The sequence below is a fragment of the Eretmochelys imbricata genome, chromosome 2 (genome assembly GCF_965152235.1).
Source record: "Eretmochelys imbricata isolate rEreImb1 chromosome 2, rEreImb1.hap1, whole genome shotgun sequence".
NCBI classification, from domain to species: Eukaryota; Metazoa; Chordata; order Testudines; family Cheloniidae; genus Eretmochelys; species Eretmochelys imbricata.
This window is the reverse complement of record NC_135573.1, coordinates 209,200,468-209,218,478: the sequence shown is the minus strand read 5'-3', so window position 1 is coordinate 209,218,478 and position 18,011 is coordinate 209,200,468. Positions and strand designations below refer to the sequence as shown.

The 18,011-nt window shown below is 41.1% G+C and overlaps 1 protein-coding gene across 3 annotated transcripts in view; it reads right to left on the bottom strand.

Annotated features, from left to right (window-relative positions):
* The window catches only part of IGF2BP3 (insulin like growth factor 2 mRNA binding protein 3), a 162,862-nt gene that overhangs the window by 28,473 nt on the left and 116,378 nt on the right, over window positions 1-18,011 (bottom strand). For all 3 annotated transcript variants that reach the window (XM_077809345.1, XM_077809346.1, XM_077809347.1), the window contains 2 exons: window positions 16,184-16,319; window positions 12,023-12,154 (listed from right to left, as the gene is read on the bottom strand). In XM_077809345.1, coding sequence (XP_077665471.1) covers window positions 12,023-12,154; window positions 16,184-16,319 — 268 coding nt within the window. The remainder of the gene's footprint in view (window positions 1-12,022; window positions 12,155-16,183; window positions 16,320-18,011) is intronic.

The following is an 18,011-nucleotide window of genomic DNA, read 5'->3' as shown; positions in this document are numbered from 1 at the left end:
GGAGAGGGAGAAGGAGAGGAAGAAAGGGTGTTTTTTCACACCCCTGATTGACAAAAGTGCTAGTGTAGACAAAGCCCAATTCTCCAATTTGTCAAAGTCCTTTTGAATTCCAGTAGCATCCTCCACAGTGTTTGCAACTCTACCCAACTTGGTGTCATCCACAAATTTTATAAGCATACTCTCTACTCCATCATCTAAGTCATTAATAAAAATATTTGACTACAGTAGAACCTCAGTTACAAAAACACCTCGGGAATGCAGGTTGTTCATAACTCTGAAATATTCATAACTCTGAATAAAATGTTCTGGTTCTTCTTTCAAAAGTTTGCAACTGGACACTGACTCAGTACAGCTTTGAAACTTTATTACACCAAAACCAACCTGCTGCTTTTAACCTATATTACTTTAAATAAAACAAGCAGAGAAACAGTTTCACTACCTTGTTAAAAAAAAATTAACATCCCCCCCTTTTTTTTTTAAGCATACTTCCAGGTCTAAATGAGGTGTATGGCTGACTGGTCAGTTTGTGACTCTGAGGTTCTACTGTAGTAACAAACCTAGGACAGACCCCTACAGGACTCCACGAAATAGGTCCTCCCAGTTTGACAGTGAACCATTTATAACTACTCCGAGTACAGTCTTTCAACCAGTAGTGCACCCACCTTTTAGTAATTTCATCTAGACCACATTGCCCTAAGTTTGCTTATGAGAATGTCAAAAGCTTTACTAAAAATCAAAATAGATCACAATTACTGTTTCCCCTCTATCTACTAGGCCAGTAACAATGCCACAGGAGGACAATAGGTTGGTTTTGCATGATCTATCTTGACAAATCTATATTGGCTATTATTTACCATTCTTATCCTCTAGATGCCTATAAACTGATGGTTTAAAATTTTGTTCCAGTATCTTTCCAGGTATCTAAGTTAGCCTAACTGGTCTATAACTACCCGGGTCCTCTTTGTTTCCCTTTTTAAAGACAGGTATTGTGTTTGGCCTTCTCTAGTTCTCCGGGACCTCACCTGCCCTCCATGAGTTCTCAAAGACAACTGATAGTAGTTCTGAGATTGCTTCAGCTAGTTTCTTAAGTATTCTGACAATCTTAAAATAGGGCATCCCAAACAGAAACAAGCCTGTTTTCAGAAAATGACAAATCTCATGTTTTCACAAAAGCTAACATTCAGCAATGAAGACAAAGAACCACCTGTCATTCTTTGATTTTGGACAGATGAGGTGACAGGGGAATCATCAAGGTAACAGTGAGTCATGGAGTGGGATGAATAGGGTGACCAGACAGCAAGTGTGAAAAATCGAAATGGGGGTTTAGGGGGTAATAAGAGCCTATAGCAGAAAAAGACCCAAAAATCGGGACTGTCCCTATAAAATCGGGATATCTGGTCACCCTAGGGTTGAACCAGGTCTATTATCAACAAATTCAATAAGTTCACGAAGTTGTATTTAGTGCTTAAATACTGTGTTGACGGCCACAACAGAAATGCCTATTATTCTAGACACAATTTCTTTGTATTTAAAATGTGTGGTAGTGTACAAGCAAGCTGAATGTGTCCCTTGTGCTCTTGGCAAGTTGCCCATGAAGTCCTTCGTTTATAGGATCTGAGTATCCACAAATTCTGGTCCGTAATAACTCTGCTGTTTCTAAGGAACTGGCGAGCAAAGAACCAAGTTCTGATCAATCTGAGCAAACATCCCCAAAGATCAATTGTCCCACCAAGTTTTAAAATAGCAAAAATGTTTCCTTAGAAAGTTAGGGCCAGCTCAGAAGAACTGTGGCAGTATCTGCACCAAGTGGGATATGCTCACGGTTCTGTTCCTGGTTTCTGGCTGCAAGCCAACAGGGACTGAGTGCACAGTAGAGACAATCACTGGTCAACTTAAAAAATGGCGTTCATGGGCTCCAGGGAGTAGGTCCCGTCTAGTCCTTAGTTTAGAGCAGGGGTCTCAAACTCAATTACTTGAGGGCCAGTGCCACTCCTCAAATCCTCCCAGAGGGCCAATAATGTCACTCATGCGGCCCAGAACCCACCCCCCAAAATGCTGCCCCCTCCCCGACTCTGGGAGGGAGTTTGGGTGGGGGAAGGAGGTCTGGGGTAGGGAACTGGGGTGCAGGCTCTGGGAGGGAGATTGGGTGGGAGAGGGGGTCGGGGGTGCAGGCTCTAGGATGGAGTTTGGGTGCTGGGTGCAGGCGGAGGGTGTGGGATTGCAGGCTCTGGGAGGGAGTTTGGGGAGGGAGGGGGTGTGTGGGAAGGAGAAGGAGGTGCAGGCTCTGGGAGCAGTTTGGAGACTGGGAGTGTGTGTGGGAAAGGGTGCAGGCTCTGGGAGGGGGTGTGTGGGAAGGGGGAGGGAGTGTGTGGGGAGGGGGTGAAGGCTCTGGGAGGGAGCAGGGGGGTGTGGCGCTTACCTGGGGCTCCAAGGCGGGGCAGGCTGGGGGGGCCTCCACATGCTGCTGCCCCCAGGCATCGCCCCCACAGCTTCCCATTGGCCGCAGGGATGCTCAGGGTGGGGGCAGCATGCGGAGGCATGGCTCCGCCCAGCCCCGGGGTCGCAGGGAGGGGCCAGCAGACACATGGAGCAAGCAGGCAGACACCACTCAGCCCAACTGCGCTGCCAGGGCCCCAGGCCATTGTAAATCACCAGGCAGGAGAGGAGAGGGTTCCCGGGGCAGCAGGTGGGGACAAGGGAGAGACCCGGCCCCAAAACTGCTGGAGCCCTGCGGGCCACAGATGGCCCGCAGGCCGGGAGTTTGAGACCCCTGGGTTAGAGGATGCTGAAGCTGGTAGTTACAGAGTGGCTCAGGATTTAGGGGACCTTCAGGAAAATATATTTTATTCCAATTAAACTTTATGAAAGGGAAGAAACTTATTAGAGCCAATTAAACCTAAAAAATTCCATTTCTTGATCCAGAGTAAGAGAACCTCAAACACAACTTTGAGCAAACTGGTTCAAAGTTGCATTGAGGAAGGAGTAATTATTTTTGTTTAAAAATGGTTGGGATCTATGTTTAGTCAGTGATGCCGAGAAGCATTGCAACAGCCTTAAAACTGTTCAAAGCAGCTACCAAGAATAGCTCCAGAGGCTCCAAGACAGTGAAAAAACAAGCTGCTAACTTGCCAGCTCTCTGTTGTTCATGATGCCAATTTCACTGTTGTCCATTCCACTGGCTGCTAGTCCTTCTCCCCTACTGTCTGAGCTTTTCTGGAAACAGTATTTCTTGTCATTCATTCACCAGGAGCAATGCCAATTCAGCAAGGAAGGAGTCAAAAGCATGGCAGGGATGAGAGTTTTGCATTGCCGTGAGAGCCATACATTTGGCTCCACGAGGTAGACTGATCAGACAGGGTGGAGCAGGATGCAGCAGGGTGGAGAAAATTTTTCTTACATGTTGTAAGGTGTCAATAGCAGCATGAGCAAACTTAGAAAGAAAAAAAGATGTTGAGGAAATCTAGACACTGAACTTACAGCCTCGGAAAATCCACAGTTTTAATCATTTGGAATCATCACTAAAGGCAATTTTTCAACCTCACACAAATCCACCAAGACTGCTCGTTGGCTCTGGCTCTTTCTGGTGTTAATAAAGTATGGTCTCCACTCCATAGATGCCCAACTGACAGCTGAACAAGGTCAGAGAAATACATATCCTCCCCACAACTGCATATGAAGCCTTGCTTCCTTTTGGCTGTAGAACGACTCCCCACAACAACACTACCTGCTGTTTACTAAGCTACCCAAAATGATTAGGGTATAATGCAACTCAGAAGAATTACAGTTAATTAAATGAATTGGTCTACCAACCACACACAACCCTGCACATGTTAGAGACGCTGTTTTTAAACACAGAATTGCAGGAACTAATCTCTATCTCTCAAAAGGTCAAACTCCAAGACAGACTTGACATGGAAGTTGCTGGAGGATTAGAAACAGTTTACTTTCCTTCCCCCTCACCCAAGCCCAATACTTCAGGCTATTTTCTAGATCCTTCATGAAGCAATTTTTCATTTTAAAAAGTATTTTTCCTCCAAGAGAAGCAGTGCAGCAAGCATTTCCTCACATGCACAGACGTGAGATAGGAGACCCTTTCCAGCTTGACACCTCAGAGCTCTTTTCCTATGATGAGAAAGTATAGGGGGGAATCTCTCTTGCTCACCACCTCTTCTGCAGAAAAGTAACATGGCTACAAAAAGCTCTTTCCAAGTCTCCCATTCTGTAGGAGGGGTGCACGAGTGAAAGGAGGCACAACCTAGCAGCCTGACTCACGAATGAGGGCACACGGAGATGAGAAGGCCTTCAAGCCCAGTACTTGCTTTCTTTTGGTACAGGAGATGGCCTTTTTTTTTTAAAAAAAACCAACAACTAGGGGTTTGTATGCATCATTTTGAATTGATCTCATGCAGGATGGATAAAAATCAATGATTTTTTTAAATTAAAACAATCAGATTTTTTATTTAAATCGGATTTTTTTTGATAAAATGCTTTTTGAGGAAAAAACCTATCCAAATATAGTTTTAATAAAGATTATCTTTGAGCTATAATGTCTCATCATGGAATAGGGATTATACATTCTAATTCTATAGTATGAGACAATATATTAATGTAATGTTTAAGAAAAGTTTTGTAAATGAGTTCCAATAGTTCATGGATTAGGGAACTAATCTTATGGGGCTCCAGGGGCTTCTGTATAGATTGTTTACTTTAATGTTTCTATCTACCCAAAGGGACTCAGTGCTCTCTCTCCAGAGATAACATGCTTGTTAACAGCAAAAATGTTTTAAATAAAATAAAAAAATAGATAGAGTTGAGAAATAACAGACCTCAACCCGATTGTCCCTCTGCAAATTTGTGTACACAGAGTCAATCCCTTACCTCTCTCTAAAAGTGCAAAGTTTCAAAAAGTTCAATGAATAGAAAACATTGCTGGGGGCAGAACAGATCTGGACGAGGAGAAGTCTAGAGATAAACATGAGAAGGGAGGGACAGGCAGTAGAAACAAAAGTGAAACTGTTTGAGCAGCATATTCCAGAAGTCCTGAGGTCTTTTTGAGTGTAGCCTTCATTGATTTGAGATCTACCATACCATTCTCTCACTAGAAGGGAAAACCTATAATGGCAGCAGGCTGTAAGAGAGACCCAGTTTGGAAATATTTTAATGAAGTTCCTTTACCTGTGGGTAAGACATGCATGCGTGCAAAATGCAAACAGTGCAACTAAGAAATGCAAGGCCTGGTTGCCCAAATGAAACAAGATCGTGAGAAGTGTTCCTTCTCAGGAGGAAGCTGTGTTGAAGATGATGAAAGGAACATTTCTGAACATGCAGGATTTTCAGGTTGGTCAACTTTTTTATTTCATACTTCTTTCTTAAGGACTGCCTGTCGTCCTTCTGGACTATTCTTGAATTCTCATGTTTGAGCAAAAAATATAGTTGTTACTCTACGGAACTGTCATTTTAGATGCATTTGTAATAAAAAATAAATAGCGGAAATAGGCAGATCTTCCTTTTACAATTTCACCTTTAAAGTAGTACCGAGTGTCAGGGAATGCAAGGAGTAATACTAAATGAGCAGTGTGGTAATAATAATTAAATAACTGCATTGACTTATTTTGTTTAGGAGAATCCATCCACAACACACAGGATTCTGAAGACTATATACCTTCAAGATCACCATCATTTTCTATAGTTTCAGAGTTATCTGCCAATGATAGTGTTTCAGTCACATCATGTATGTCACATAGCCACAGTGTTATCACCTGTAGCAAAAAGAAAAAAAAATCTCCATCATCCAGAAACAACCATAGATGAGTTTGTGATAAGAACCAGCAGATTACAAAAAATACCTCGTTTGTATGAAAATATTGTTTATGCAACAAACTCTCCTTTCCACAATTCATTAACATGGTTCAGTCATTAGGACTAGGATACAGTCAGCCCAACAGAGTAGATGTCGCAGGCAAATTGTATGAAATGGAAAAGTGTATTAAAGAGAAATTCAGCAGTGTGCAAAAGGTCTAGAGGGTGAAACTGTTAAACTGAGTCTTGATGGGTGGAGCAATGTCCACAATGATCCTGTTGTATGTGCTTGTGTGACAACAGGAGAAGGGAATGTCTTCCTGACAGAAAGAATTGATATATCAGGAAATGCACACACAGCAGAATACTTACAAGAAGTAGCAGTAAAAGCTATAACAAACTGGGGAATAAATTCAACTGTCTAGTACACAGCTTGGTTACAGACAATGCTGCAAAATGTATCCAAGATAAGAAGAAATTTAGGAGAGAGTGAAGAGAGCGCCAAGCTAACAACACAGCTGCAGTGCTCATTTGCTGCACCTCCTAGCCAAAGACTTCAGTGTTACAGAAATAAAGACTAATGTTGAAATTGCAAAATACTTCCGTAACAACCACTTTGCAGCAGCTGCTCTGAAAAAAGTGGGAGGAACCAAGCTAACTCTCCCACAAGACGTGTGATGGAACTCAGTAGGTGACTGTTTTGAGCACTATATCAAGAACTGGCCTAATCTGATCACAGTTTGTGAACAAAATTGTGAAAAAATAGATGGCACTGTCACAGTCAAAGTTCACAACATTGGGCTGAAGAGAAACGCTGAACTCATGCTGAGTACCCTGAAGCCTATTTCTGTAGCCTCGAACAAAATTCAGGGAAATCGCTGTTTTATTGCTGATGCTGTTGAAACTGGGAAGGAACCAAGTGAGATCTTAAAAAGAGAAATATGCAATGACAGAGTTAAATTACAAGAATTAAAAAAACAGCACTATCTCCAGCTCATTTTCTTCTCAATACTCAGTACCAGGGTCAAACCTTAACTGCTGAAGAAGAGGAGTTGGCTATGACATGGACATCCAGCAATCATCCCTCCATAATGCCAACTATACTAAACTTCAGAGCTAAGGGTGAACCATTCAGGAAATATATGGTTGCTGCTGATGTTTTAAAGAAAGACACACCAGTCAACTGGTGGAATTCACTTAAGCACTCGGATACAGAGACTGTTGAAGTGATAATCTCACTTTTAATAGCATTAGCTTCTTCTGCCGGTATAGCAAGAATATTTTCTTAATTTGGATTAATTCATTCCAAATTGAGAAATCGTCTGGGACCTGAAAAAGCAGGAAAGCTTGTTTTTCTTTTGCACATTACGAACAAACAGGAAAACGAAGGTGAAGACGACTGAGTTAGCTGCAGAAGTCAATATTTTAAGTGTCTCATGTTGACCTCGTTGACTTTTGTTTTTAAAAAATATTTGATTTAACTATTTTAGTTAAAAACAATTTTAACAAAAACAAACCTGATTTTAAAAAATTTGAATGTTTAACTAAATTCAAATATTCATATGCTTGTTTTGTTAAAATATTATATGTTTGCTATTGAAGAGAAAAATCCAGAATACATAACATTATTGTTTTAGTTAAATAAAACAATTTAAATATCTGTCTGGTGGTGATCGCTTCCTCAGATGCTACAAGTACTCCTGGTTCTTTCTGCAAATATTAATGATTAACCTGTTGAATTGGAGGTAGTTCACCTCCCAGTGACTTCATAACTATCTGCTTCAATTACCTTTGGTAAATGAAATAACCAAACAATCATTCATTTTCTGATATAGCTGTAAAACTAATCTGAAAAGTTTTCAAAATAAATCACTTTAAAAATGTATAGTGTGTACCTTCTAAAAATGAAACCTACATCTATCTCTGAGTTGTGAAGAATATGTATTAAGGTTACAACAACCAACAAGAATGCACTTTTATGTAGAAATCCATGATTAAATCGAGTCTTCCTGACTAGTGATTTAAATCATGATTTAAATCAAATCCACTCTGATCTCATGTAACTCAAAATGTTGGGGTGCAAATAAAACATAAAGAAGTAAACATTTGTACTTATTTCACAACAAGCTACTTTCCCTTTTTAAAAAGGAACTGTGACAAAGCATTGGGCTCCCTGACCTTGCCTGGAAAGGGTGCCAGATGGCTTCTCGACAAGAGGTCCTTCCAGGAGAACCTTAGCAGCTCGTTCACTTGGTGCAGGGCAGTTTACGTATGCAGTGCTTTTACTTTCAGGTAAGCAGAGGACGTTGTGAATAATAAGCATAGTGTGTGTTCATATCAGTGGAATGAAAACCCCACCTGGTTGCACAAACAACCAAATTCCTGTTGAAAGAGGATGTTGCTAACCAAGATCTCTAAATTAAAAGTTCTGGCAGAAAATTACAGCTAAAAAGCCTCACTGCCTCCTGATCTCCTTGATTCTTTTCCTGTAGGCCCCTCTCATTCCCCTTGGTCCTTATCATTAGCCTCCCTTGGTATGTTTTCTGCCAGCCCTTTGCCCCACCTCTGTGATCCTTCTTCCTGTCCTAAAATGTATTTGGATTTTCCTCATCTCAATCTGCTCTCTTATCCCCGAAACTTTTCCCCTATGACTTGCTCCCATTTGTTCTCCTCCCCCAGACCCTGTTCCCTTCCCACACCCAATAGAGCCTGTTCCCCCTAGCCTTACCCTCTGCCCTGTGCATTGTTATATCAATCCTACTGCATTGCTGCCCAAGTTTTGCTCCACTAGTAGATGCACTGAAGAAGAGAGGGCGCTGGGTAACAGAGCATTAAGCGGACATAAAAATGGCTATCCTGGGTCAGACCAATGGTCCATCTAGCCCAGTGTCTTGTCTCTGACAGTGATCAGTTCCTGGAACCTGGGGTACTAATGTTTCCCAAACCTGGCTATCTAGAAACTACTCAGCTTCTCTGATTCTCAGTAGCATCTCTATTTGCCCTTCCAATCCAAGAATCTTTTCTTCCAGCACAGACACCAACTTGCATTTCATACATAGGAATCCCTTCCAGCTCAGGCAAGGAAGAAAACATGGGACATCTGTTGCAGGTCACCATCACATTTCCATCACTGGCCACTGTGAAATTGCACAGAGCTGAACCTGGGAGGATAGCCTCTCTCTCTAACTTACCTCCAAAACACTCCTGTCAGTTGCCTCTATTTGTTGCTTGAGTTTGCCTAGTAAGTGACTTTTTATATCAGCTCTCCCAGCTCAGCTCTGCCCGTCGCCATCAGAAAGCAATGAACTGCTCAGACTTCAAGCAGCAGGGCTGATCAAAGCACCAAGGGTCAGAGCCATGCAGGCCTTACCAAGGCACCCCAATGCAAATGGTCTACACCCTCCCCCATTCCCGTTGACAGTCCCCAGTCTCAAACTCCAAGAAAGAACCCCAGATTGATGTTCCCAGCTATCTACCCTTTGTCTTCACCAATTTATTCCTGAGCTTTTTGCATATCTACTTACCATGCAGCCAGAAACCCAGCTGAGCTAACAGTTGGGACAAAAGCATGTTTAAGAGGTTGAGAGAGTGTAGCAGCAGAATGGGGAAGCAAGTTAGAAATCTGCTTAAAAACGCATGCCATACCCTGTGCCACTTTCCAGCTGCAAAAATGCTACATCGCTATAAAATAGCACCTGCTTCTTGATAGGCTTTCCCAGCATTTTGATGTCCTATTTCCAGAAATCTTCCACCTGGAAACCGGCCAGAATTCTAAAGGGTAACCTGGACGGGGTTTTTTCAGTGGTGGTAAGGAGTGTGGGGGACAGAAGGGTGAAGATGGATCAAGAGAAAAAAAATGGGACAAAAGTGTATTGACATTGCCATCTTCAGAAAAGGTAGCAGGAAGTTCTTAAACTCGGCACTCAGAGAGACATATACTGGCAGTAGCAATTTACAGTAATAAAAGGAAGGAAAAGCAAAACAAAGAACCGAGAGAAGAATAAGACAGAACAGGAATATGGGGTTGAAGTAAGAATTCTTGCAGGAGTAGTAGGACAGCTTGCAAGTTCAGGTAAAGGAGAAAAGTAGCATTTATAATTACTACCACTGTAAACAGAAATACTGACTGCCAGCATAAACAAAACCTTCCTTCATTTCCAAAACACAAACCATCAGCTTCTACAGATGACATTTTTATGCAAAGCAATGAAGCCAAGGCTGTGTTTTAGTTTTCAACCAGAGAAAGTATTTTTGGATTAGTTTCACCTTCAACGCTAATGAAATTTTTCATGGAAGCATTGCTTTTAATAGTAAGATTGCCTCCCAGGCTCTCTTTTGGAACATTTTCCCGATAAGGCTACGAACATTATAAACTATGTTCAGTATAGAACCTCCCTACACTCAAATCATTCATTCTCATGAACAATGTTATGAGCGTGGCATTTATTCTCTTTCTTTCAGTGACATTTTCTTGGCTTACTTCTCTGGGAAAAATATTAAAGAAACCCCTAGTACAGTATGTATACTTATTTAGCCCATCTGGGTGCAGCTATTTGATCAAATTCACAATTTCTTATCTCATGGTGGATTTGGCTTCATGCATGGCAAATATAGTGATGAGAAATTTGTCAACAAAGCCTTCTGCAAAGCAGTAACCGAGCCTTGACTTTGACACGGGGGTGAATATATAGTGCAACCAATGTCCTGAACACACTGTCTGCGGGCCTTTGTAGCCAATATGCGGCAGTGCATTTTTGCCCATCGAGTGTTGCTCAATATTAATAAATGTAAAAGTTAACTCAAAGAGATTCTCAATAAAGATGATGGTGAAGAGTTCTGTCAGGTCTCTGGGATTTGTAAAAATCTTACAAGTTGTTTGTTCTAATAGTTCATTTTGAAAACCTAATCATCTTTTACTGAGTTGGAACCATGGAGGCTAGCGACAGAATGGTGGTGAAAAATTACCTCCTCTCTGCCTCCAAAAACTGCAGAGAGTTTGCAGACAAGAACCTTCCCTTGTTAGAATGATTCCGAGATGGTCAGGGTGATGCAAAATATTGCTATGGAGCAGGCAAACAGTCCCCCTGAGACCATTAAGGAGCAAAGAATTCGAACAAGAACACATCACGACTCCTCACACATTTTTCAGAGAGCATTATACTATGCAAACACACCACAGATTAATATGTATAAACCATCACCTGTATACTGTAGAACCTCAGAGTTATGAACACCTCGGGAATGGAGGTTGTTGGTAATTCTGAAATGTTCACAACTCTGAAGAAAACGTTATGGTTGTTCTTTCAAAAGTTTACAACTGAACATTGACTTAATACAGCTTTGAAACTTTACTATGCAGAAGAAAAATGCTGCTTTCCTTTTTTTTTTTTGGTTAGTAGTTTACTTTTAACACAGTACTGTGCTGTATTTGCTTTTCTGTTTTTTGTTTGTTTGTTTGTTTGTTCTGTTTCCTGATTGTGTATTTCTGGTTCCAAATGAGGTGTGTGGTTCACTGGTCAGTTCATAACTCTGGTGTTCGTAACTCTGAGGTTCTACTGTACTTAGTGTTGTTGTATACCAGTAGGTTTCGTACATACACAAAAATGCTGTATTCAATCATAAATTTGTTTTTGCTACACAGAATTCTAATCTATTATCAAATCCCATATTTTTCTTCAGGTTAGGAACTCAGATAGGAAGGACAGGCTTATATAGATTGCTTTATTTCTTGTAACCTCTGACCAAGCGTTTTTCTAACTCATTTAAGAGTGAAGTATAAACTTGCACTTATTTTTCTGCAGGGATATAAAAGAAAATCTCTATCGTTTATTTAGAAAACAGGGTTTCATACTTTTCCAAATCTCACTTGTTTGATTTCACTGATAATTTCATCACGGATAATTTTACGGAACAGTCACTGAGTGTTTGTACTCTTCCACAACCACCTTAGATAATTTTCATGCGGAAACAGAACAAACAAGCCAAGCTGAAAGCATTCAGCAAACAAACCCTGCACATTACATCAAGCAAAAACACAAAAGAACTGTGCTACCAGTAAACTGTTGCCAGAACACTGACATACCTGGGTCTTTGCCAAGTTTTTCTTTTATTCCAGCTTTGACCAGCATCACCTTATAGTTACTGTTACCCTTCAACAGTAGTCAAACTTTGACAGCACCCTTTTTGCCAATATAATATAGCCAAAAGTAAGAAGACTTCTTACCCCAAATGGTGGATACGAAGTAGCAGCGGCAGCAGAGGCAACACCCACTGTGGGAGGTGGTATTCCTGAAGAAGAAGGTGGGAACAGACCCAAGGCATTCAGATTTAATCCAGGAATTAAATGTGCTTGAAGCTGCAATGGTAGAAGAAATTATTTAGCCTTACAATGCAAGTTATTAAACTTAATCAAAATCCCAGTTGGGATAATGGAATAGCCTCTTTTGTAAAGATGCCAATGTTTTACTTGAAATCTATATTCTTGAGGATTCAGATTTCAGACCTAATACCCAGACAACTCACTTAGGCCAATAAGGTTAAAAGCTTGGCTCTAATGTGACAGACAGTCAGGTGTCTCTCACTACAACTTTATTTTTCAATGAAGTGACCCACAAGATTGGAGAAAAGAAATCCAAGTGACAGGCAGACCTTTAGACCACATGATTAGAATGAGGTTTAGTACAAAAACAATAACCCGCCTGACTCTGTGATAGAAATTCAACAGTCCTTTAGAAACAGAGCGGCTCCACCCATAACCACTAATTCTCCCTGCCTCCCATACTGCTAAAACTGCAGGTGGACTGCAGAGCGTTGAGTGTGAAATCCCCCAACAGTGCTCACAGGATGAGCATTAACTATAATGAAGCTACATGTCACTTATTAGATCAGTGGTTCTCAAGCTATTTACCACTATGGGCCACATATGCAACACTCCGTGTTATGTGGGCCACATCCACACAATATATATACTACCTGTATGGCCCTGAGATGTCACATGGGCCGCAGCTGTTTGCTGATTGGGCCGCAAGCAGCCCACAGGTTGAGAACCACTGGACTAGACTGTTCCTGGGCAATTTGACCAGGTCTAGTTAGTAGGAGGTGTTGTAGCATTCTAACACACCAGAATCTTCAGTTAGGCCCCAGTTCCTCCCCCGCCAAGTTATTTCCCTGCAATACAATTTGACATATTAAACCTGTTACAGCTAGGACAGAGACCCCATTTAAGGCCATCACTAGACACAAACTGTGGGACATTAGGTGCTAGGATTTCCTTTATTGCCAAAGACCAAGCTAAAACTGCAGTTATAGGGCAACAAACTAACTTGGAATGACTGGTCAAAATCCATCCAATAAAGCATTAGAAAAAAAACAACATAATTCCCACCCACTGTGAAGGTGGTGAAGAACAGCCCTGGTATTTCTGATCAGTCTGGACAATCAGGAAACATTGGCAACTGAAAGACATTTCCCACCTGACATCCAGAACAGAACGTTTTGGTTAAGTGTTGATATATATCTGAATTTTTCAGAGAATCATAAAAACGTAGGGCTAGAAGGGACCTCAAGAGGTCATCTAGTCCAGCCCCATGCATTGACTCAGGAACAATTATACCTAGACCAATCCTGACAGGAGTTTGTCCAATCTGTTCTTAAAAACCTCCAATGATGGGGATTCAACAACCTCCCTTGGAAGCCTATTCTAGTAACTATCTATCTTTAGAGTTTTTCCTAATATCTAACCTAAATCTCCCTTGCTGTAGATTAAGCAGCTAACTTCTTGTCCTACCTTCAGTGGATATGGAGAACAATTGATCACCGTTCTCTTTATAACAGCCTTAACGTATTTGAAGACTTATCAGTCCCCAGTCTTCTTTTCTCAAGAATAAACATGCACAGGTCTTTTTTTACCCTTCCTCATTCCCTTTTATCAATTTTGTTGCTCTCCTCTGGACTCTCCCCAAATTGTCCACATCTTTACTAAAAGGTGGTGCCTAGAACTGGACACAGTACTCCAGGTGAGGATTCAACAGTGCTGAGTAGAGCAGAACAATTACCTCCTGTGTCTTAAGTGTGACACTTGTGTTAATACACCCCTGAATGATGTTAGCCTTTTTCACAAATGCATCACACTGCTGATTTGCATTCAATTTGTGATCCATTATAACCCCTAAATCAGTGGTTTTCAACTTTTTTTCATTTGTAGACCCCTAAAAAATTCCAAATGGAGATGTGGACTGCTTTGGAAATCTTAGACATAGTCTGTGGACCCATAGGGTTCTGTGGATCACAGGGTAAAAACCATTGTTCTATGGTGGTAACCTTTTGTGGACCCCTCAGACAGTCTGTGGACCCCCAAGAGTCCATAGACCACAGGCTGAAAATCACTGCCCTAGGTCCTTTTCAGCAGCACTACTGCCTAGCCAGTTATTCCCCATTTTGTAGTTGTGCATTTGATTTTTTCCTTCCTAAGTGTAGTGTTTTGCATGTGTCTATTGAATTTTTTCTGGTTGATTTCAGACCAATTCTCCGATTTATCAAGGTCATTTTTAATTCCAATCCTGTTCTCCTAAGTACTTACAACACCTCCCATCTTGGTGTCATCCACAAATATTATAAGCACATACTCCACTCCATCAATCAAGGCATTAATGAAAATGTTTGGTACCACACCTAGGACAGACCCACGCAGGGCCCCACAAGATTCAACTCACAGTTTGACAGGCTGTATTCAGAGTAATTATGAATAGTTTGCTTTCATCCAGTTGTGCACTCACCTTATAGTCATTTCATCTAGACTACATTTCCCTACTTTGCTTATGAGAATGTCATGTGAGGCTGTATAAAAAGCCTTACTAAAGTCAAGATATATCACATCTACATCTTCCCCCTATCCACTAGGTCAGTAACCCTGTCAAAGAAGGAAATTAAGTTGGCTTGGCATGATTTGTTCTTGACAAATCCATATTGGATACTACTTATCCTATTATCCTCTCAGTGCTTAAACTCATTGTGTAATAAATTTATTTCAGTATCTTTCCAGGTATCGAAGTTAGGCTAACTGGTTTAAAATTCCCCAGGTCCTTTGTTGCCTTTTTTAAAGATAGGTATTATGTTTGAACTTTTCCAGTCTTCTGGGACCCTTATCTGTCCTCCTTGAGTTCTCAAAGATAAATTGCTAGTGATTCTGAGATTGCTCGAGTTAATTCCTTAAGCACAGTAGGATGAATTTCATCAGGTCCTGCCGACTTGGATACATCTAACTTTCGAAATATTTTTGAACCTTTTCTATCGCTATTCTGGCTTGTGTTCTTTCCCCCTTCTTGTTACTATTGTGTAAAAACATCTGATTACAATTAACCTTTTTAGTGAAGATTGAAGCAAAATAAGCATTAAACTCCCAGCCTTCTTGGTGTCGTCCATTATTAGCTCTCCTTCTCTGTTAAGTAGTAGACCTACACTTTGTTTTGTCTTTCTGTTGCTCCTAATGTATTTATAGAACCTCCTGTTATGTCCTTTTATGTCTTTTGTTAGGTGTAATTCATTTTGTGCCTTACCCTTTCTGATTTTCTGCCTACATGCTTGTACTGTTCTTTTGTTCTAAAAGTTAGTAATTTGCCCATGTTTCCACATTTTGTAGGATGGTTTACCCAAGTCTTCTCTGGTCTACCGATCTCTACCTGTGACACTGTCAAATTACAGGGTAATACTTTTTTGCATTAGATAATCAGCAACTATCCTCATAAGGCCAGGTTTCAGAGTAGCAGCCGTGTTAGTCTGTATCTGCAAAAAGAAAAGGACGACTTGTGGCACCTTAGAAACTAACAAATTTATTTGAGCATAAGCTTCCATGAGCTACAGCTCAATGCATCTGATGAAGTGAGCTGTAGCTCACGAAAGCTTATGCTCAAATAAATTTGTTAGTCTCTAAGGTGCCACAAGTTGTCCTTATCTTCATAGGAGTACAGTTCTTTACCTTCCAAATTGAAAAGGACATATTTCTGCTCCCAAATTAAAGAGTGAGTCCTACACATGAGAAAATAGGAAACTAAGGAAAGTCTCATTTACAGATTAAAGTTACCAAATAAAAAGATGGTTCTTATGTTAAAAACTGAACAGTATCAGGGGACTAGAAAGCACTTCCTTCAAGTACTTCATAGTACTTGGCATCAAATGAACATTCATAATACAAATAAAAACTCCTTTCCAGTCTCCACAACAAAGGAAGATAGTTTTGAAGTAAAATTATTCTTCAAGTCCTTCATCTAAGTCAATTTTCTCAATTTTTTCCGACCAAAAAGAGATCCAATATATATATAAATATAGACGTAAAGAATCTCTCGGAAATAAACATCCAAAAATGACCAAGGCATAGAAAAAGACTCACATTCATAGCAGCAATATCATTTTCATAGGACTCCCTGATTTTCTTCATTATTTCTTCCTCGGCCTTGGCACACGTTTCAATACTGCCTTTAACTGTAATGGTCCGCTCAGGGTTATAGAGTGTCAAGTCCTGCAGTCTGCAGGCAAAACAGAAATGCAATGAATTACCATTCAAACAGTAGACTGTAATCAAAACGTATCAGTTGAGGCTGGGGAATTTTGAAACTGGCAGGTTTGCCCTGGAACATACAAGATCAATTTGCAGCAGAACTCAAACATGATTTTAACAGACTCTGAAAGAATACTTCCCTCACAAAAGACTGGACTAAAATTAGTGCAATGTGATTCAGTGTCAAATGGTTAAGATTTGCTTGGACGTGTCATAGACTCTAGCAAGGAGAGATTACCTACCTTGTATAGTAACCTGAGTTCTTTGAGATGTGTCCCTCTGGGTGCCTCACATCAGGATATACACCCACCATCTGCTCTTGATTGGAGATCTTTGTCAGCAGTGTCTGCAGGTCCACGCCTGTGCTCCAGACACCTTTGGGCCCCAAAAAGAGGGGCAGATGCACTACCATTCCAATTCCTCCTCAACCACAGAAGTCCGAAGAAAGAGATTCTGAGGCAGAGAGGAAAGAGTAGGTAGTGGAGCACCCATAGGAACACACATTTTGAAAAATTCAAGTTACTGCACAAGGTAAGTAATCTCCTTCTTCTTCTTCAAGTAGCGTCCCTATGGGTGCCCCAGGTCAGGGGACTCTCTGTGCCGAAGAAGTGGATTCAATATGGACTGCAGACAGTGTCACCAAAGGCCACGTCAGTTCTGGAATCAAGCACGAGAGGATAATGCTGGTAAAATGTGTGCAGCGAAGACCAGGTGGCTGCCCTGCAGATGTCTGAAATGGGTATATTTTTTAGAAGAGCTACAGAGATAGATTGAGCAATAACTCTTGGAGGGGAATGAGGCTTTGTAGCATGACAACATAACATGGAACCCATTTGGACAATATTTGGGAGGAGACTGGATGTCCCCTCATTCATTCTGCAACAGAGATAATGAGTCTAGGAGAAACCCAAAGGGCCTGGTCCTGTCAAAGTAAGAGGCAAGAGCTCTTAACATCCCGTGTGAGTGAGGCTTGGTGTAAAATAGTGGCTAGTGAATCTTTTGATTAATGTGGAGTTCAGAAGACACTTTAGGAAGGAAGCAAGGATGTGGATATCCCCATAGGTTCAAATGGGGGTTTCCTCAGAGCACTGAGAAGTAAGGAGAGGTCCCATGGCAGACTTGGCTCCTTGACAGGAAGGAACAGGTTGAATAGCCTTTGATAAATCTTGCAGCAGTAGGGTGAATGAAGACTGAACACTTCTATAGGAGCTGTGATGGCAACTAGCTCAACTTTGATGGAGCTTAGCCATAAGCCTGTGGTCTTTAAATTCAGAACGTAATCAAGGATGTGAGCCAAACAGAACTCAAGAGAAAGCATAGCTTGATAGTTGCACCAAGCCTGGAAGCATTTTCACTTTCGCAGGTAAATTTTCCTGTATTCAGTGTTGTTGTAGCCATGTTGACCTAAGGATATTTGCGAGACACAGTGGGTGAGGAAATAACATTTATTGGACCTACTTCTGTTGGTGAGAAAGACAAGCTTTCGATTTTACACACAGCTCTTCTTCAGCTCAGACGTCTGTCTCTTCACCAACAGAAGTTAGTCCAGTAAAAGATATTACCTCACCCACCTTGTTTCTCTGGTAAGTTTCCCTAGTTGTTGGCCCCGATGTTAAGCAATACCCTTTTAACTTCTGTAGAGCAGATCTCTTCTATACCA